The 22,008-nt window shown below is 33.8% G+C and overlaps 4 protein-coding genes across 8 annotated transcripts; all 4 read right to left on the minus strand.

Moving 5' to 3' along the window:
- Positions 1-209: 209 nt before the first annotated feature.
- On the minus strand, positions 210-4,951 carry LOC103493736 (uncharacterized). 4 transcript variants are annotated; one of them, XM_051087823.1, is made up of 10 exons: positions 4,815-4,951; positions 4,150-4,498; positions 3,563-3,902; positions 3,331-3,481; positions 2,856-3,190; positions 2,609-2,759; positions 1,927-2,267; positions 1,700-1,850; positions 1,265-1,602; positions 210-985 (listed from the first exon to the last, which is right to left on the minus strand). In XM_051087823.1, exons 3-10 carry the CDS (start codon positions 3,893-3,895, stop codon positions 476-478), a joined length of 2,310 nt encoding a protein of 769 aa, XP_050943780.1. In that variant the 5' UTR covers positions 3,896-3,902; positions 4,150-4,498; positions 4,815-4,951; the 3' UTR covers positions 210-475. The 4 variants fall into 4 exon arrangements, with proteins under 4 accessions (XP_050943780.1, XP_008452835.1, XP_008452827.1 ...); XM_008454613.3 differs by lacking the exon at positions 4,150-4,498 and having other exon boundaries at positions 3,563-3,899; XM_008454605.3 differs by lacking the exon at positions 4,150-4,498.
- A 1,513-nt stretch (positions 4,952-6,464) lies between these two features.
- LOC103493735 (ubiquitin C-terminal hydrolase 22) lies at positions 6,465-9,986 on the minus strand. The gene is made up of 3 exons (XM_008454603.3): positions 8,908-9,986; positions 8,165-8,283; positions 6,465-7,708 (listed from the first exon to the last, which is right to left on the minus strand). Exons 1-3 carry the CDS (start codon positions 9,666-9,668, stop codon positions 6,930-6,932), a joined length of 1,659 nt encoding a protein of 552 aa, XP_008452825.1. The 5' UTR covers positions 9,669-9,986; the 3' UTR covers positions 6,465-6,929.
- A 1,841-nt stretch (positions 9,987-11,827) lies between these two features.
- Positions 11,828-15,148, minus strand: LOC103493734 (uncharacterized). Of its 2 annotated transcripts, none has more exons than XM_008454602.3 (5): positions 14,748-15,148; positions 14,321-14,474; positions 13,553-13,650; positions 13,357-13,422; positions 11,828-12,218 (listed from the first exon to the last, which is right to left on the minus strand). In XM_008454602.3, exons 1-5 carry the CDS (start codon positions 14,931-14,933, stop codon positions 12,180-12,182), a joined length of 543 nt encoding a protein of 180 aa, XP_008452824.1. In that variant the 5' UTR covers positions 14,934-15,148; the 3' UTR covers positions 11,828-12,179. The 2 variants fall into 2 exon arrangements, with proteins under 2 accessions (XP_008452824.1, XP_050943781.1); XM_051087824.1 differs by having other exon boundaries at positions 11,828-12,215; positions 14,748-15,078.
- Positions 15,149-15,920: 772 nt separating this feature from the next.
- LOC103493733 (uncharacterized transporter C405.03c-like) lies at positions 15,921-21,324 on the minus strand. Its single transcript, XM_008454601.3, has 8 exons — positions 21,016-21,324; positions 19,031-19,411; positions 18,137-18,351; positions 17,520-17,590; positions 17,330-17,431; positions 16,731-16,848; positions 16,423-16,558; positions 15,921-16,147 (listed from the first exon to the last, which is right to left on the minus strand). Exons 1-8 carry the CDS (start codon positions 21,094-21,096, stop codon positions 16,097-16,099), a joined length of 1,155 nt encoding a protein of 384 aa, XP_008452823.1. The 5' UTR covers positions 21,097-21,324; the 3' UTR covers positions 15,921-16,096.
- Between the last annotated feature and the right edge of the window lie 684 nt (positions 21,325-22,008).

Genomic DNA, 22,008 nt, shown 5'->3' on the forward strand with positions numbered 1-22,008 from the left:
TTGATTATATAATATGTGTAACATAATTTTTATCTGAAACGAATCTCTTATCTATAAAAAAAGACGATATATGATGTGTAACATAGCTTTTTTTTTTTAATTCATGAATGTCGAGACTAGTTTATCCATATGTGAATTAATCTCACATGGCAACCCACTTAACCAACAAATTATAGAATATTAAATTTTAAATAAGTGACAAAGATATATAGAACTAAACCGTGTCCTTTACTTATCATAAGGGGAAAACCTTTTCCATTTTATACTCCATCATGTATACAGTTAGAGCAAATGTTTAAGGTAAAAGTTAACTTCAATCACTTATAACTAAATGATTATCAATCAGTCAGGGAGAGGTGGATGACACCAGACAAAAATATAAGAAATTACAAACAAAAATAATTTTTTTTACTCAGTAAACTTAGTTGGAAGTTAGCAAAATACTTACTAGTTACTGTAAGGAAGTGGCTTGATACTATTGCAAACGAAGCTTTCTCAGTAACCACTTTTTTCGCAGGGTTGCATCCAAAGCCACAAATGTTTTAGCCTTCCTTTCATCTTCTAATAGGTCACAAGCATCTAACATTAGTTCATCATCGATGTCGGGTATAGCTTGAAGAGCATCAATGGCGCCTTCTACTGCTTTATAGTTATGTTGCTGTTTCATGTTCACCAATTTAGAGACTACACCTGCCATCTCGGAGATAGCTTTCTGCACGTCGTTCTCGGTTCTATGCACTTTCTTTGACAGCTCTCTGTCCAATGATATCATGTCTGCAGGACGCTTTCTCTGAGAAATTTGAGTCTCTCTTGATGTCAGTAGTAGGTGTTCATTTCCATCCATCTTTATCTCCAAATTGTCGTTGTCGATTTCACCTGTACACTGACCGTTGACTCCTCTGTCTAATATGTTCCCAAAAATCTTGCACAAATCGGTATAGTAGCCTAGGAATTTGTCTTTGTACAAGAGGGCATCTGGATGCTCCTGCAAAATGTTCAAAAGATCGTGTCTTATTTATAGGCAACAACAATGAACTTCTTAGCTAACTATCCTTTCATGTAACTTAGAAAGGACTAAAACAAATATTCTGTTCTGTGAGTAAAGCCTCTTAGAACTAGTTCGGAGCGACTTTTTAAAGCATTTGGAGAATTATTCCAAACAGGTCGACCCTTAATCTGAGAATCAACATTGCAATCACAATTCAGAGATTTGCTACGTAAGTTAAATGTTTTCAATATTGTAATTTTGGTAAATTAAAATTACCTTTGCATAAGCTTCCCAGAGATTATCCTCAGCAGTAATCAATTGTTGAGATTCATTCCACACGAACCCATTGTGATTGAGAAGATTGTAGATGTCGCTGTATTGCTTCATCCACCAGAAATAACGATCTTCTAGAACATATCTGTCACATTGAAGTTTGAAACTCTCATTGAATGATATAATCATGCGAGTCCATGCTTGCTCACTAAATGCTTGGCCAAAGGTATTTCCTTCTTGCAGTTGTTGGAGCATGAGATCAATAAAAGATCGATCCATCTGTGGTGTCCAGTCTATCATGGGTAAAGGTCCAGCAGGAACTTCATCATTTTTCCTTTCATCTAGAAAATAAGAAGACATAAATTATGAAGGAACATATTTTATGAATCTCCAGGCAAAAGAACTCATAATTTAGATGATATCACTAATTATACATACTAGTCATCAGAACAGGCACCCCATTACTGGGATGAGTATCATGGGCCAAACGGCTATATCTTCTGTTAGAACTTTCTTCACCAAATATAAAACACAACTTGTGATAGCTTGGTACAGTTTTAACTCTGTATGATCGGGCATCAGGGTGATCCTGTGCATTTAATACATAAGCACAAAAGGGAAAGGAGTGAAAAAAACGAACGTCAAACAATTAAGTGGGTGAAAACCTTGGTATAAGCATCCCAAACATGATCATCAGCAGTAACAATTTCACGGTTTTCATCCCACGAAAATCCTCTCTGTTCGAGAAGAATCTTTATTTCATTATACAACCGTCTCAAATGTTTGTATCGATTTTTCAGCACATCCTTGTCATGCTGAGCTCTGAATTGGGCATTAAAAGCAGTAACCATGTCAATCCAAGCATGACTAACAAATGTCTGACCTATTTTATTGCCCCTATGCACCTGTTCTAATAGCAAGTCTATGAGGTAACGATCCATTGGGGGCGTCCAATATGTTCTTGTACGATCACTGACAGTTGCCATTTGATTCTCATTTGATTCTCCTGTAGGTGCATAAATTTTTAATACGTCTATGAAGTCAATGGATGAAGATTGTTTATTCATTATATGACTAAATTCACGTGCATCTTTTAGCTACACACAAAACAGAAGGGAAAAAGTTCAATACTGCCCACAAAAAATTTCTAAAACTACCAGCAGAACTAAAAAGTTCACCTACCGAGTTTATGAAGAAAGCAAAAAGATAAATGACTACATTCCAATCGTATATAGCATGTTGATAAGCATTGATTAGATTCCTTTTCTTTCGGTAATCTTCACTGCAAGGTTTCGATTGGTTAAATAGTTTATAGACCAAGATGTTTGTAAAGAACTTGTGACTCACCACCCTTTACCTCTGGTATGTGGTCTTGAAGGTTTTTATCTAGTTCCAAATGATTCTGGTTCTCATTATCAATTACATTCCCATATATGAGAACCAAGTCATAGTAGTTTGGCAAGGCTTTCATTCTATAGCTTCGTGCAAATGGGTGCGTCTGCATTCGATAACAATCAATTAGAATACTGTAATAAAAGTAATAACCGTGGAAAAAAGAAGATATTCTTATGTTTAACAACAAATGATGAGGCACCTTAACATAAGCATCCCAAATATCATCAGCAGCAACCACCATTTGCTGTACTTCATCCCAGCAAAATCCATTTTGTTGAAGTAGATTCATAATATCACTGTAGTATTTCCATAGTTTCTTATATCGGTGCCTTAACACCCTTTTACCATGTTGAGGACCAAATTTAGCATTAAACAGAGCAAGCATTTCAGTCCATGCATGCTTATTGAATGTATTAGACGTCTTATTGCCTCTTCCTATTTGACCCAGCATAAGTTCAATGAAATACTGATCCATTTCTAGCGTCCAATCTGTCCTCGGACGATCAGGAGGTGCTGGGCAACCCATGGTATCACCTGAAAATTGAGGGCAAGTTCCTTATTATATATGATAGTCGACTCTGTCCACCACTAAAGTATATTCTATTGAAAAGACATGGAAGAGAGAGTCATTACATAAGGGTTTACCACGAGTTAATAACAGAAAATTATTTTACCTGTACTTACAGCTTGGACTTCTTCGTCAAAGTCTATATCATGACTTGATCGACTGTATCTTCCATCGGCATTAGTGTATCCATATATCAGGCATAAATCACTAAAATTCAGTACTGCTTTAGTTCTGTAGGATCGTGCATCTGGATGAGCCTACAAATTATGCCGTCATTTAAAATAATGGCATATCATCATCAAACTTCAGACTAATTCTTCATGAATAAATTTTTTCACCTTGATGTAAATGTCCCATACATAGTCATCGGCTATTACCATTTGTCGACCTTCATCCCAGGAAAAACCACTATGACCTAGTAAATTTTTTACATCGTTGAATTGCTTCCACAAATTTGTATACCGACTCTTCAATACATCTTTATCATACTGAGATCCAAATTTTGTATTGAACATCGTGAGCATGTCTGTCCATGCCTGCTTGTTGAAAGTGTGCCCGCTCCTGTTCCCCCTATGAAGCTGCTCCAACATAAGATCAATAAAGTAACGTTCCATTACTGGTGTCCAATATGTTCGGGAGCGCTCATGGCTTGGAATAGTTTGGCTACCCATTCTCCTTCTTCAAGAAATCATAAAGAGTCTTTTTAAGATTACTCATCCAGTGAGTTGCAAAAACTCATAATACATTTTTCATAATTTTAACCACATGGAAGGGAAAAGAAAAATACTACATTAGTCTTTTCCCTTTGCAAAAATGTCTACCTAGGCATTAATTAGAACCTAAAATGCTGAAATTCAGAGGAAGAGAGGAGCTTCACTACTGAGTTTTAAATATGCTCAAGAGTAAGGGCACGAGAGAAGCAAACCATTCAAAATTCAAAAATAATTCATTGAATTCTCGGGAAAAGGAAAGAACTTTAAATGGCCTTTGGACTCCTCGCCGATCTCTTGGGAAATTCAAAACGATTTTCACACCACATTCGAAATAAAAATTGGCCGTTGCAATTGGTAATGTTCCTACAGATGCAATAGACCACTAAAAGTCATAAACACCGCTGATTAACATGCAAGACAATTCGATGAAGGATCACAAAGCAGGTGCTGACATTAAGAGTCAAAGAATGTCTACGTCATACTCAGTACATATGAAATCAAAAGTAAAAATATGCACTCGTTGCCAGAAGTAACATCTACGTTATCTCCACGAAACCCAGCCTGCACAAAATCTCTCAAAAAATCCATCAGAATTAAGTCCATTTCAGAACTCAGAAATCCAAATCCTCTCCAACGGAACACAACTTAACGTGATCATTAAAAAACCCATCTTCTAGATTGCTACAGTAAACAGTTTCTAAGGATTCGATCAAACACAATACAATGCCGGAACGTTTTCATACCACAAAAACACTAAAAAGCCTTACAGTGCAACAGCAGCATTGTCAGATGGCAAAGAGGATAGAAGAAATGCAATGGAAGAGTTTGAAGGAGAAATTTCAATGAGGGAAAATAAAAATGGTGAGTTGCTTTTTACCTGTTTGTTGTGGTTAAAGGTGTAGTGAGAAGTGAGAAATTGCGGGGAGTTTCCAGTTGGCGCCTTACAAATTTCGTTAGTCTGAAGAGTTAACCCTAATCCGGGATAGGAGCAAAAAACTCCAAAGCTGTTTGGTCACGGAGGCAACTTGTGCCTATTGCCATACAGGCCCCCTTTATATTCTTAGGGCCTCAAATTAAGTGGGCCAGGCCCATTTCAAACATTCTTCTCCAACGTCCCACTTTGGCTCTTTCTTTCCCCTTTTAGGGCTGAAATTTATTCACCGGTTCCTATCCGCCCTAATTTTTTAAGTGATATTCTAAATAGGGACGGTGGTGGCAGTTATATTTAAAATAATTAAGTATATACCAATATTTTAAAAAATTACAAATATAGTAAAATTTATCAAAATCTATCGATGATAGGAGTCTATCGCTGATAGACCATATAGCAAATGTTGGTATATCACTGATAAACCATAAGTGTCTATGATAGTTCTATCACTAATAGATTTTGCTATATTTGCAAATTTTTTAAAATATTGTTATATAGTTGATAATTATTCTAAAAATTACTATCCATTCTAATTACCCTTTTAAATATAACAATTAAATTCAAAATAATTAAGTATATAGTGATATTTTAAAAAATTTATAAATATAGTAAAATCTATCGATGATATGATTATATTACCGACCGATCATGTATCAGATATTGGTCTATCATCGATAGACCATAGAGTTTATCCGCGATAGAAGTCTATCAGACTTTGCTATATTATAATTTTTTTAAAAAGTATTGCTACAGTTTAATAATTATTCTAAAAAATAATATCATTATAATTCTATTTTTTTCAATATAGTATTTTTTTTCTTTTCTAGATTTTTGAAGTTTGGTTCTATCTTTCTTCTTTTTCTCTTTTTTTTTTCTTATCGTAGAAATACAAAAAAAAAAAAAATAGAAAAAAATTCCTATCATTGTCAACAAGATGATAGACCCAACTAGGAAATTCCCATGCCAACAACTATACCAAGTCAAATTTGAGTCATTACCTAAGTTAACTCGTATGCAACGACATTTTGTGATTGATTTGATGCCTTCACTGAACAAGCTAAGTGAAACAATGTTGTTTTTATCAACTTTATTCAAAAGTTATCAGTTGTTAACTAATTAAATCAAATAAAGTGATTGATAGAAGCAATACATATCAAATCCACATTTTAATAAGAAAAAAAGTCATTTTCAAATATAGAAATATAAACCAACATAGTTTTAAAATGTAGTAAAAATATCACATCTAAAACCTTCAATAAATTTTATATTTAATCTTCTGAAGTTATTTTTAATCAACATTTTATATTTAACATTCTAAAGTTTAATTTTTAAAAAACACATACAATAAAAAGCAAAACCTAAGCTACATGACAAAATGACATTTTAATGTTTTAACCCAAAAAATGTAAAACAAGAAGAGTCTTCCCCTAACCGAGGACTACCCGTGAACCCAGCAAAATAGTAATAAAATAAGTAAATAATATTTCCACCACACCCCAAAAAGCAATTTTTTCTACTAAGCTCGATTGCGTTGAACTCGCTCCAATGATTCAAAGGAACAAAATAGAGAATCTTGAACTATGCAGAAATTGGAACTTCTCTTAATGTTGTGCATAGCAGAACTTTTAAATTTATTGCAGTTTTCAAAGTGATCAAATTTCTTACACCTTTGGCTTTCTTATTAAATAAAACAAGAAAGAAAGGCCTTGTATGCCTCATCAATGCTTTTACAAACCACAGATGCATCATTGAAATGGCAAGGTAGGCAAATTCGACATTTTTCAATGACGTTTTTCGATATCACATCATGCTGTTGTTTGAACCTTAGCGACTCACTTAAGGTCACATTCGTCACGTTCATTTCCCAAGTGTACTTGGCAATGAAATTTTGGCATTCCAGTAGAGGCACAACAGCAGAAACAATCAGGGTTCCGATTTCTGATCTTGAACAAAGTCATTCCATGAAGTACCACACCACCGATCGTTCGATCTTCCATCTAGATCCTTAATCGTGCTTGGATGTGTGATGCACAATGTGGGAAACCTTGGCGGATCTCGGCATTAACAGCAACCAGCAATTTGTTGAAATGCATCGTTGCGTGGGGAAATAGGAAGGCAGCTCAAATCCTCATTTGATTTGTGGTTTGCTATTTTCTGTAGATAAAACATCATATAACACTGAGAATTTCGCACCATTTCTTCATCGACTTCCGTGATCCAGGCATCGTCACATTTATACCATCGATTTCTCAAACGCAAGTACGTTACATAATGGCCAGACTCAAGCGTCCCCGAATGGGAAACCACAGCGAAAATCTCGAACTTTGATGAAGCATCTAATTCATCCCCCTCAGAAGCAAAAATCCTATTCCCAAATCGGTTTCTGATAATAGATGACGAAAGATAAGGAATCATGTCGAGGGCGAAAGGAAACTGCAAATACCGATCGATTTTTCTCGACGTCCGCCTGATAAAGGAGTGTTCAAATCGTTTGATATGCAAACACAAGACCAGCGGCAACCTCCTGATAGACATTTGTTTCACTGAATTTCTCTTTTCTTGACAATTTTGACAGAAAAGTTTCTGGTCGGATCCCAACTTTTCCGGTCTTGTGAAAAGATCCAAACAACCAGATAGTGTAGACTTACTGCTGAAATCCGCCGGCTTCGTCGATTTGCCAGCTATATTTCTAGAAGAGAAATCTTGGGTATCCAAGTCGAGCGAAATGTCCACACATGGATCATAAGTTGTTGAAGTGAATCCACAGGTCATACAAGTGACATCTGATCTCAACTGTCCAGAGAAGGCCCTGTGAGCAATACATTTGCAATCGCCATTCTCTGTTAAAAAAGAAAAATAGAGTTTCATTTTAAGCAAATACAGAATCATCAAAGAAATCCCAATAGTTTATTCCAACACATTTTCCCCTCATCCATGTTAGAGTAAATGCATTTCTAATCTGTTCTAACTTCCAATGTCTTTTTCTTTTTCTCACATAAGTTCGACTAAACATCATGATCGTTCTATTCATTAAAATTAAGTAACAATATTAACTTAAAATGGTGCTGGCATGATCATACAACACATGCATTTACTTATGTCAAAATCATGAATGTGTTCTTCACAAAGAATCTTTTAACCATAAAAAACTTTGGTGCATGCAAAACACTCACAAACAGCCAAATAAGATGTCACAGTCAGAGAATAAGGCTCAGACAAAGGACGAGAGAAAGAAGTGGTCTCCTTAAATACTAAACAGGGAACTTTTTTTTTTTTTTAAAAAAGTAACATATCACCTTTATCTTGGCTCCTAGATTTCCGTTCTCGCTCATGGATTCGATCTAAAACTGAGATGAAGAACTCGTGAGCATCCTGCTGCTCATAACATGCTAAATTTGCAGAGTGCTGCCACCAACTTAGAGATATGAAAACAAGATTTGAATAGTTTAGAAAATACTCCAAGATCTGAAAGCAGATATATCAATCCAAAGAATTACAGATGCTGAAATCCACAAACAACACATTTTTTTCATCAATAAGTTTCTGAAAGAGAACAGTCTAAACCCACAAGTTTTAGGGCACATATAAGCTTTTATGCAAATTCTTAACAATCCTCTTAGTTCTTAACTCAGAAATTAACACAAGATCCGAAAAGAGATTACCAAGGAAGGCAATGACATTGCAGTAGTTCAATGTACAATCTCTTACATTGATACATGTTGATTTACTCGGTAAACTCGAAAGCTTTAAGCTAATAGATTAGGATATATGCATAGGTCGGAACCATTTACTTGCGAAAGCTCAACCGATTAAGATACATAACATGCATTAAGAGGTTAGAGGTTAAAATCGGACCCACATGTTGTTGAACAACAAACAATTCAGAACCATCTAATTTTTCTTCTAATACAGGCCATGAATGGCCAAGACAGACAAATAGGAACAGATCAGTGAACTCTGTCAAGAGCTTCAAACTAGAAAAGGCCAAAAACCCAACAGAGAAAATTAAGAAATTGGGACAAATCATACAATGGCAGACCTGTATAGAAATTGAGCTGGACTATAAGGCATATGATCACCAGAAAACACAGCAGAAAAAATACAATCAATGTCACAAGGCAAACATAGCTGCCCAATGGGTCTTTTGCTGCAAGTTTCACGGTTGTGCTGATCATTCAAGAAGTAATTGCTCAATGGAGGAGTATGAAGAAACACTTGAAGAACAGAGTTCATAAAACAAGTATTGCCCAAGTTATTCAATCCTCTCAATCCCAAAGGATAACACGATTTCGACCGCTGATCTTTAACAGAAATCAACGGTTTCAAATTCTTCAAATCCAATAAATCTACAGATCCCAATCTCCTTCTCTTACTCGATCGCTCCCCAGTACTCCCCGATTGCGATTGCGATTTCTCCGGTACAACGATGTGCTTCGACATCACCGTCCGATCAAAATCAGGGTCGTAAACCTGATCGGAGCAAGCATAACAATAAAGCTCAGCTCTCTCAACATCAACAGCCAAATCGTGGCCATTTTCAGATTGATAATGAAGAAGGGTGTGATTTGAACAGGAGATTGAAGCACAAATCAAGCATATGTAAAGTCTTCCTTTATACCCATCACAAGAACCGCATCTGGGTAACTTCGAATCGGGGTTTTGAATACTGGTTCTGCCATTTGGGGAAGTTTTAAGATGATTTTGAATGGATTTATAGCCGTTTAACCCATATCTGAGCTTGTAATCAGCGAGATGATTGCATGGTGTTGGATTAGAATAAGATGGGTTCCTTTGGGACATGTTCAAAAAGAGAAACACAGAACCACAGATTCGCTTGATACAAAAAACACTAAATCAAACGGATGATTTATATTGTGAGAGAAGAAATCGACAGTCAGAACCAACAAGTAATAGTTAAAAAAAAAAAATGTATATATTTTCAAAGGAGTGAATAAAAATGGTTTGGAAATTTTGGATTTGGGTCGAGAAATCTCCCACGTTTTATGAAGGGAAAATGGTAGAGAGAGCTGAAGGGTGTGTTCGAAAGGAATGGAAATTGAAGGACTTAGCGGAGAAGGAAGGAAAGGCGGTGCTTTTGACTGCTACAAAACTCATAATACAACAACCCTTCCATCATTTCCCTTTAAGGCCCATTCAATAATTTGGGCAATTTTCCTTTTTTCTATCTATCAAGATGAAATTCATAATAACGTAACAAAATGTAAATTCGAACATACTTTAATGAATATATATATCCTTATTGTTTTCTTGAATATGAAAGTTAGTTCGAAATCTAGATGTATTGTATTAAGAACCCGTTTAAATTCTCACCCTACATTTATTATGAAAGATTATAGCATAAGTTTATAGTTTTGTTTTTGTTGATGCATTATTTCTCTACGAGTAAACGTATTAGAAGCAAGAGTGCCATACCTTCATATTAAAAGAGAGTAAATTTGTGACTTTCGACAAAAGTTAGCAAATGGTGTTGGTATTTGTATCCGATAGGTCATGTGGAACATTGTGATGATTATGATTCTAAGTAGATTCATGGGTCATTAATGAATCAACGAAACGTTTAATAAATGTAAAAACCCAGTCTAATATCCATCCATGCTATGTATTCAAATTTTTTTTCAACTTATCTTAATCGACATAAAATTTTCGGAACATAGATGAATGTATTATCTATTGTGAGCTTTTATCTTATTACAACCATAAAAAACTTTCTCTATCTATTAAATGTATTCCATCTTGACACTTTGGCAATACAACATTTAGAACATTATCTATCCTCATGGATAAGAAATGTAATTCAATATGGAAAAAGCATCTTCGCGAATACTAAGGGTAGACTGCATTATTGATGTATTTGCAAGACCATCAACACAACACCACGATTTTGAAGTTCACTAGTAGGCTTGAAACTTTGACCGCTCGTCTATGCTAAATGAAGTACCCTTATCAAGATCAATTGAACATCAAATTATCATCCGTTCCATGTAAAAGACGATTCACTTTCTTATAATCGAACTAAAAAATGATGAACATCCCAATTGGTTAACATAGCATACACCATCTACCAAATACCTTTGAATTTTCATGTCAAACACTGTTCAACTCAAAGGAATATTTGTGTATTTTCTTACAACATATTTGGTTGTATAACAAATTTCATATTTAACCTTTCAGATTAATTACTAATAAAGACATGTTTTGAATTTGTAGTTTTCTTCCCGAGCAATTGCAACAAGCAACTCTTTTAGAACTAATAATCGATATATAACATTTTGAAAATTAGTACTCCTATTGTAAATACTTTGAGATTAATTTATATATTTGCAACTTACTCTTTTATTTGAAGACAATATATATATATATATATAACTTAAATTATAAATTTAAACTATTAAGTTCTTCCAAACCCTGCTTTCTAGTCTCTATTTAGCATCCCCCGGAGAAACATAACTTAATTAACTCAGAAACTTGCCAAACTTGGCAGAGAAGAATAGATGAACATCCAACCTACGAGAGGAAAATAACTAATCAAGAAAATCACAATACCACGTAAAAGAGATACCCGAACCACCCCTTCCTACCAGCTAGTGTATATAAACGGTTCACTTCCAATCACAATGAAGCAAAAATTAACAGAAATGAAAGAAAAATTCTAGATATCATCAATAAAACGCCTAACCTACAAAAACAGGTCCACCACTCGATTGATATCAACAAACAGCTCACAATCAGAAGTTATGCACCCCAACTGGAAAGCGTAAGACCTTCCAACACCACATGAATCATAATTCAACCAACATAAAGTTTGTACTATGATCTCCAAGTTAGAGAACATAGAAAGGAAAAAAAAAACGATCAAAATCATTCTTCCCATATTGTTATGCATTTGACTACAATCACTTTCCAAGGATTTATTTGTTCAAAAATAATGCAAAAGAGAGAAAAAAAAATGTTAAACCATATTCCATGTAAAGCATTTTGTTCTTGGGCATACAGAGCAAGGAATTAGCATACTATGGGATGGTTTTACCAGTCAGTAATAATTTTTACTAGCAGGATCTAATTTTTAAAGAAAAATGAGTACCATAAACAATAGCTGTGCCCTCAGCACATCTCTAACATTGTTCTTGATCAAGCACAATCCATGCAGGCGTAATATAAAGACTTATAATCACGTTCATGCACAACACGAGCAATCCATCCATCCATCCATGAAGTTCGATCATCAACAAGTGGCTCAATGATTCTCTGTTGGTTTCCCTGTCGTTAGTAGACAAAATGGTGTTGTGCATCTTAGCGAAGAGAAATCCCACCACCGGAAAATTCAACCTCCTGAGAAAAAAGACGATAAATATTTAACAATGGTACAGGGAATTGAAGGACTAATATCATAAAGAATAAGTTCCAAGGTGCTAGCACTGACCAAAAGTTTAATAAATGAATAGGCACGACAAGTTACTATTCTTTTTGTTAACCAAGCACATCTCAACGGGGTCCATGTTTCGCTAATTTATGCGTTGTAATTCAATGCCAAGATCGACTAGTGAATTTTTTGTCGTGTTTAAATGAACGACACTTTTCAATCTTTTAAACTTGAATTTAGATTATCAAAAATAATTTTGAAAATAATAAAAGTGATTTTAACCATTAAAGAACGTTACCAAACATGTCGTCAGTGAGTTTTTCCCCAAAATGGGATTACGAGGAGATGGGAGCATTTAATTGCATGTTAAAATTTGATAAACAATCAGAATAACTATAAATGACAATAGAGAAGATCTCCGATCCAATTGAAACAATGTTTAAATAAAACTAACCCTGTAGATCCTATCAAATGTTAAGTGACTTCAATCCGGATTTAAAAGCTATAGTTAGTTATCATAATCAAAGGATAGAGAGGTATGAGAAAGCAAATTTTTTCCTCACAACTTCTCTCAGCCCTTAAGTGAGGTTTGAACCTCTGACCCTTTGGTCGAGGTGATACTGTATTAACCCATTGCTTCTCTCATACCTTATTCTTCCCCCTTCTATTTTATCCTATCCAAGTAACTTAACTAATTAACAGGGCGCAATCAAGCTAACTACAAACAATTAACCTTTCTCCAGTCAACCATTAAAAATAAAAAATCAGTCCACATTAGAAACGATTCAACTCTACTTGAAAGAGTATACACCAAACAGATGGCCCAGAAATCCAATCAACCGGACCAATTGAAAAATATTTTTTCTTGAATATTAACAATATAGCTTGCATCCTAACACTGTATTTGATTAACATGACAGTATTTAGAAGTAGAACCACAAGTTATCGAAACATGGAGCCCATGAGTTTCCATAGTATTTAGCAATTTCAATCATTGGCAACAAGAAAACAAATTTGCATATCATTTCAAAAATCAGGTAAAAGGTGCACAACAGCACATGTCCATGAAAGGGAGTAATCATATTAACATAGGAGTAAGAATCTGACCTGAGCAGGTGGTAGAGACGAAACCCAGTCTGATACATGTGTTGGCAGAAGCCCCAAAGTGTTAAGCTGCAAAAGCCACATTTGAGATGTAGGAAAATTAAGCAGTGGTAAGAAAATACAAAAGAGACATTCAAAACTTGTTTAGAGATTAAGAGATTAAAAATAATAATAATAATAATAATATTAGAAAACTCACCTTCCAAACACCTAATGCTAAACCTCCGAGGTTGAGGGCAATAAATAGCAACTTAGGTCCAAGAAGATCTACTTTACTGTCCTTGTAAGGCTCAAAAACTGCAGGAAAAAAAAAATACCAATAACAACAGCCAACAATATGATAAACCTACTAAAATCAAATCACTAATATCCCACAAATAATATAATTTTTCCTTACATAATTCAAAATTTTATACCTTATATAGCCATTCTACAAACAGAACAATCGGTATTTAGTTCTACTTACTAGAAATCCACTAAAAAAGGAAGCTATTGAAAAAACACTACCTTGTTACAACCTCACTTGATCAAGATATGTTTGTGTTCTTGAGCTACCCCTAGTTCTTTTTTCTTCCAATAAGAAACACCATTAAAAACAAAGAAGAATGGGGGTATTACTTTCTCTATAAAAAAAAGGTCCAACCCAACTCAAGAGACCACCAAAAAAACAAATCAAGGAATATGATTAAGCTCCTAACGAGCGTCTTTACATAGTATCAAGTGGGGCGGAGGAAGCAGAATCGTTCAGAGACTACAAACATAGTAGTAAAAAACGAAGAATCGTTCAGAGACTACAAACATAGTAAAAAACGAAGGTGGAAAAAGAAAACCGAATAGATGGTGTACTGTAGGTCAAATGTGCTTGTAGACAGAACGATAGAGACAAGACAACACCATGCTAAACAAAACACACACACACACACAAAGAAAAAGATGAAGTTAGCAAAAGAATGGATATCAATCCTACCCTTTCCAACGCCTTGCAGGGCGCTTATGGGCTGCCAAAGAGCTGAAAATGTGATACCAATGCTAAATAAATGAACAGTGCTTCCAGCCATCCACATCATGAATCCCATCATGAACAAATTCTTCAACGGCGCCTGGGCCACTTCCCAAGCTTTCTGCTCATATATTGCAAAGTTAGATCACTACATTTGGCAACAAAATTCTTGTCGACCATATTTATTTTTTTTAAAAAAAATCCCAACACAAAATGAAGAACAAAGCTTCTACTATTAAGTAATCTCATCGACTCGTCCCCTAAAAAGATAATTAATTATTGCTAAGCTCTAAATTTCCCTAGAACTACAACCCAACGAGATGCGTGAAAAATTAAGGACGAAGAATCTCAAAAGAAACCCTAATCGACCAAAATAATGAATTTCGAGTAGCACCTGAGCCTTCCAATTGGATTCGGCATCCTTCTTCTGGCGGCTGAGAGTGGAATCGTCTTGATCTTGGGAAGCACGAGTAAAACCAGGAGGATCAGGAATATCGCGAGTTGAATTCGACGAAGAATTGTCGGAGAAATCGACGGCCCATCGCCGGCCGTCCACCATCAAGCCCTTGCCCTTTTCCATTCAGATTACGGGTTTTCTGATTTTCCAATGGTGGAGTTCGGAGTTGATTCACTTAGACGCTTAGATTCAGATCCTTTTGAAGGCTTATGGTCCGGAAATTTCAACCAGATTAATATCTTTTTTAATTTCCAAAACCAAAACTAAAAAGGGAATGGTTTTAAATAATTACTGTTTTTACCCTTGCTTTTGTATGAAGATAAGGATTTAATTCAAAAAAAGATTTGAAAACTTCAGTGCTTAAACATTAAAATTATATACTTCTCAAATTGTAAAAAAAAAAAAAAAAAAGTAAATTGGTCACAATAATCCTTATACAGTACAAATCGTAAATATTTAGTTGCTATTGTAAAAAATGTAATTAAATTAAGATGAATATTTTTGCATATAAAGTGATAGATCAGTTAACAATTAAATTTTAATTTGATGAGATGCTGTGCAATAGATATTAAATAGTTAAGAATTTATGTTAAATAGTAAGAATTTAAAATTATAGAATTTAGTCGTTGTATGTTAAAGCTTAATAGGAATAAATCGATATGTAATTTAACTGAATTTACTCATTTACTAAGAAGCATGTTTATATTTAATTAATAAATAATGGATTTTTTTCAAAAATAAAAAAATTGACAAAACTATTTATTCACCATATAATAAAACTACTAAAACAAAATTAGATTTGTCTATGAATGATAATATTATATTTTTAACAACTTTTCTTTAATTTATCTATTAGTGAAAAAAAAGACTAAGAAGCCTATTTATATTCGATTAATAGTGAACAAAAAATGTGAGAAAATGAAAATTGAGGAAGGAGAGAAATCGTCCAAATACCACTAAACCAAATTCACTTTATCTACAAATTAAAACTAATTGCTTTAATTTATTATTTATTTATTATCTAATCCAGATCTTTTAACCATTTAAAATAAATATATATTCCAATTAAATCTAATAATTAAAATTATTTTCGCCTATCAACCAAATCTATAATCAAACGCAAGACATTAAACTCTCAACAAATATACATATCCAACACATAATTCTAACTCTCAAATATTTAACATTTCTATACCTATATTCATAATATGTTTAATATTTACATTTGTAAAGTTACATTTAACACATCCACCTTCTTCTTCTGAGGATTTTGAGTTGGTTGTCCCCTACGTAGAGATCTTGTCTGAAAAGTTCACTATTAAAAACCCAGCAAAGACCTGAATGGAAAGAAGAAAACAAAGCAAAGAGCCTAAGAACACTTCTCCCTTGCGTATTTGAGTACTCGAATACAAAATGTTTTGTATAGACTAAATAGAACGACATCATGTTCGAAATACATGAATATGATAGGTTTTGTTTTATCGGATGTACCATTTTCTTCCTGAGTTCTAAAGTTTTAATTGAGTTGATGAGCGGTGATAGGTTTTGTGTTATCGGATGTACCATTTTCTTCCTGAGTTCTAAAGTTTTAATTGAGTTGATGAGCGGTTACCTGAATGCAACCGAGGATGTAGAGAGCAGAGTAGCGACGACCGTGTAATACAACGTCAGCCAGCATAGCAAGGGGAATTGTCAATGACATGCCCAGTGTGGCAACTAATGGAGAAGTCCAAATCACAGAGAGGGCCCTGCCAAAGTATGAACAAATTCTCTCTTTGAATTTTGGATCAAACAGAACAAAGTCCCAATAAGTTAAGAAATGGCTTGTTATTTTCAGCTTCTTTTTTAGATATTTCCATGGGAAAAAACTGTAAATGAAATTGTTATCCAACCTGAACATATATAGTATTTTCGACATACCAAAAGTAATCCGACAGAACGCTCCCGACGAAGCCATTCAAAAGCACGATTTCGGTTATGGATTTCGAGGGAGGAAACTTGAGAGGAGGTTCAATGCCCACAGCAGTTAAAGGCCAAACTGCAAGGAGGACTTTACTGATAAGAACAGTTTCCTTTTAAAAGCAGCGTGGATACAAATAGATACAAGACTCTACGGAGTTATTGCTATATATACTTAAACATCTATTTTGCTTTCAATTGTTATTAGTCTAGACTTATATGTGTTGGTTTAGTATTCATAACAATTAAGGAAAAAAAAACGGGTTTCGTTGTAAAAAAAAATGAAACAATTGTATATAACAAGTGCTTGATTTGTTCTACCGAATGTTGGTCCTATTTTGACTTTGTACAACTAGTATACGACACATCTATTGTACTGACAAATGTCCAAAATATGTGTTCAACAACATGTGTCAAACACAGACACGCTAAATACGTGGTCATAACTTGTCAATGAAGTGCTTAAATTTTCATGGTCAAATACTTCTGTCTGACCCTAAAAAATCTGTTCAATCAAGAAGAATAAATTACCATTAACTAAATATTATTGATCCACTTACCAAGCCACCAGAGACCCAATATTGTAAAGAGACCAACATATCCAAAAAACTTTTGAACATCAATCTTGTCTCCTTCTGATCCAGCTGATTTTTTTAGCAGCACTATATACCAATCACACAATTTTAATAATTACCATGGAGTAAAACATTTGAATCACCAACAAAACAGTCGCTAGTTAGAACTCCATACCAGTAAATAATCCATAGATTGCGGCCGAAAGAAGACCGAAAATGTCTCCTGTGATGCTTCGACCTCTTGGCCTTACCAAAAAAAAAAGGAAGAAAACATGGTAAGTTACAACCACGTTAGTTTGGAATTTGTCAACTCCCAACTGATCAACATAGAAACAATGCGAAGTGTAATTAAAAACTCAAGCTCAAGGGGCAAAAACCGATCAAAAGAGGAGAAAGAGCCTTTGAAAAGACACCATCACGTACGCTCGTCCCAGAGAGTCCAAAAGAAGGCTCATATAAAAGCCAACCTAAGCATTTCTTAAAATCACGTCCAAAAAGATACGACTCAACAATAATAAAGCAAAAAGATGACAAAGGGATTAAGTTCGCTCAAATTGTTTTAGTTCAACCCATTTATTGATTAAATATAGAAATAAAAACCAATAGAAATACGCCACATCAGTAAAATCAGGTCGTGAGGGGCCTAAATACATCGTGCGTGCGAAGTGTGTATATAACTCGAAAGGGCTTAGCTGATCATCTTGGTGAGAAGAAAGCAATATGTGATAACGTTCATATTACATATGAAATGAAGAACATTGAAACTATATAGTCATCAATAGCAAAACTTACTCAGAAATGATTAGGAACTCATTAGTTGCCCAAGTTTTTCCCAAGGTTGTCATGATGACCCCAGCCATACTAATGAAAACAGCAACCACTTTGGAAATGGTTATGGATTCTTGCCCAACAAGAGCTCCAAACAGAAGGGCGAAAAGGCCTGATGTTGAATTCAAGATCGTCGCCGTCGCAACGCTCGTATTTGCTAGGGCCGAGTTTGAGAAGTACTGCAAAAGTCTCAACAAACGACATTATTGCAGCAACGAGTTCCTAAAATTAACAAAATACTGATAAATGAAAACCTCAGTAGACATTCACATACAACCACATTTAATTTGGTCTAAAACTTGAGCCATTTAATAACCAGTTTTTGTTTTTGAAAATTATAAAGCCTATTTCCTATCAATTTCTTACAATAATTTTCATCTATTTTAACAAGTTTTCAAAAACTATTTTCGGTTATCAAAAGGCTCGACTTTTGAAAACATTGGTAGGACCTAGGAAAATAGATAATAAAGTAACAAATTTAGAGCTTCATCAGCTAGTGTTTATAGACTAAATTTCCAAAAACAAAAAACCAAAATACCAAACGAAGTCTTAGAGAAAAGTAGTTTTTTAAAAACTTGTTTATGGTTTTAAAATTTTGGCCAAAAATAACTCAAAACATTCCTTAATGAAATGTGTGAATCATATAGAGTATGGAAAACAAGCATATACACATTTCTTTTACCTTTTTTAGGAGAAGAATATAAATTACTTTTTAAAAAAAGTAAGAAACATGTATTAAATGTCAACAAGAGTTTAGCTCAACTAACATTAGATGGACTAAGAACCAAGAAATCTCGGGTTCAAATACTCCGCCCCAAAGTGTACTAAAAAAAACATGTACTAGAGAAGAAAATGTACCTCTGTAGTGAACCACAAGGGAGTAAGATAAAGGCTGCATTTAATAATTTCCCATGTACTAACTTTATGATGTGATGATTCAAAATTAGGAATCAAAGGTTGTCCCAGCTCTTCCCTTTCAGTACTCAAATCTTTGTCATTAATTATAAGGCAATGTCCCATGCTTCCATCCAAATTGTAATGCATTTCATTAAATCTCAAAGGGCCATCAATTCCAATTGAAGTGCTTATAATAGAACCATAATTATTATCAAGTAAATTATGAGGGTTTAATAAACTGCACACCAAATCTTTGAGAACTGCCACTGGTAAATATATCACCATGAGAGATACCCCTAAATATGAGAGTGCAAATGGATGTTTATATTCACTGAAGATTCTCTGCACCAAACATATAAGTGTTGGTTAATTAATACATACATAAAGGTTTAATTAAGGACCGGTTTGGAATGACTTTCTTACGTGCTTGAAAATATTTACAGTGTTCAAAAGTGATTCGAACAAATCTAAAACATGGTAAATAAGTGCTTGTAGGGGAAGCATTTTAAACGTTTTCTTCTACAAGTGCTTACGAGTGTTTGACCTCAAGGAGTTCTTGGGCCCACGACTAATTTAGTTTTAATAGTGAATTCTATTTCGTAAAAAAATAAGGGAATTTGTCAACAAAAAAAAAAAGAATATTTGGCAAAATATTTGTAATTAATTTTGTTTTTTAGTGATTTTGTTTTATGAATCGTAAATAGTTTATCGATTTTTTTATATTTTTGGAAAAACGCCAAAATAATGATTTTAGAATTTTCTAAAAAATGTGTTCTTTCTTGTGAACCATAATTACAATTGGCATCCACACATAAAACACATAAAAAATTTTAAATACCCTTAAGGTGAATAGGTGATTCCACATATATAAGATAAAAAAAAAAGTCATTTTAAGCGTAAAATAAAAAGGAAAAGGAACAAAACCAATAAAGAAAACAATCAAATAAATACAACGGAAAATTTCTACATGGTTTCATACCACCTCCATATATTGTTTTGACACATCAACGTGCTTTTAGAAATATAGTAGAGTTCACTTAGATTAATGTATATGGTCCACGACAAATTCTTAATATAAAAAAGAGCTTATAGTATACAATAGAACTTATTAGGATGTTGCACATGGACAGTACCTTTCTTGTACTGTCAAGACAATTGTTCAATCAAACTTGAACACGTTGTTATATATATATACATATATGTATGTATAAAGGGAGAGCATGAAGATTAGGTGCAACCTCTCTCTATATATATAGAACCATAAATTCATCCAAAAGCTTATGCTAGTTATTGAAGATAAATACAATTATATATCACTAATACCCTAATAAGTGAAAATATTTAAAAAGACCAACTGGTGAAAATCAAGAAAACAACAAATGCTAATCAATTTTAATCGGGGAGAAAACAACAAATGCAAAGACTTGAAAACATGACCTTCAAGAACCAGCTTAAGCTCATTGGTTAATGTAAATTTAATAGAATATATAACACTCTACTCCTTCATTATTTTTAGACAATATTCACATTCAATCACACACCGACAATGAATTAAATTATTTATTACTTACAAAAAATAAAAAAAAAATATATAACAAAAAAACTTGTCGATTTGTTAGGATATACAAAGATAAATGCATATGATCATAATGTACTAAGTATAATTTTATTGCATGGACTTCACGCCGTTTCAAAAGAGTTTAGCTCAACTCCATTCTATATGTAAGAAGAAGGAGAAGGTTTTAGACTCAAATCTATACACTCAATACTTGTACTAAAAAAGCCTTCATTCTTATTTAGAAAAGAAAAACGAACAGATCGGGTCAATGCATGTTGAAGAGAGCATCTAGTAAAACCAGTAATTTAGTTTCCATTTATTTCCAAAACAAAAAATTAGGGATTATAAAAAAGAAATACAAAGAAACGAAAGGACTGTTAATTATTACCTGAGTAATCTCGGCGGAAGCAACCCATATAAGAACCGCCGTACAAATCAATCCCAAACCAATCTTGTATTTGCACCCCATTTGCCGGCCGATCGACGTACGGCGCTCAAACTTCTAATTAACCGGAACCGGAACCGGAACCGAGACCTGGATATGGGGTGAACAAGGTGGTTCGACATCGGGAAATAATAGTCATAATAATGCCTCAGAATCGGAGCCGTGTTTTGTTTGGAGGCGAAAGTTTGTTGAGTATTTAGTGGGTAAAGTGACACACCGGCTCCGAGCTTTCGACAAATCTGACAATGCGTGTGCGCGCCATAAGATGCAATGCAATTACCATCTGCCTTTTATTTCTTTTAAAATATACGGAAAAAACCAAATGATAATTTAGCCTCAAAATATTTGGCGACATATTTAAACTCCACAGAAAAATAAAGCCTAAAAATTCCTAGTATAAATAGTTGGTCAATTTTTATTGCTTTTCAAGAACTCTCAAATAATAAAAAAAATTACAAAATATATCAATATTTATGATTATTTACTAATAGAAATCGATAATTTTTTACGAAATATATTAATAAACTATCCGGAATAAAAATCTATCAATGTCTATTATTGATAAACTTTAAAATTTTATTATATTTTAAAAATATTTTCAATAATCTTGCTATTACGTATGTTATCTTTATATAACCTTATTTATGTACATAATGAAAAAGGTCTAAACTAGTATAATACATATGTATATAATTTAACTAGAATAGTTGTCACTAATTTGGAAAATCAAGTGTAAATTTATGAGATTTTGAAAGAAAGAAGATGAGATTGTTTGCTCAAACGTATATCTACCATTACATATCCTTTTTTTTTTTCCTTTATCTATGATCTTAATTGTACCCTATATGAATACACAACTTTAACATGAATCGTTTAAGGTGGCAAGAGATGTGATAACATATTATCGTTGGTTGATCAAAATTTTTCGTATTTATA

Source organism: Cucumis melo, chromosome 7 (genome assembly GCF_025177605.1).
Source record: "Cucumis melo cultivar AY chromosome 7, USDA_Cmelo_AY_1.0, whole genome shotgun sequence".
Lineage (NCBI taxonomy): Eukaryota > Viridiplantae > Streptophyta > Magnoliopsida > Cucurbitales > Cucurbitaceae > Cucumis > Cucumis melo.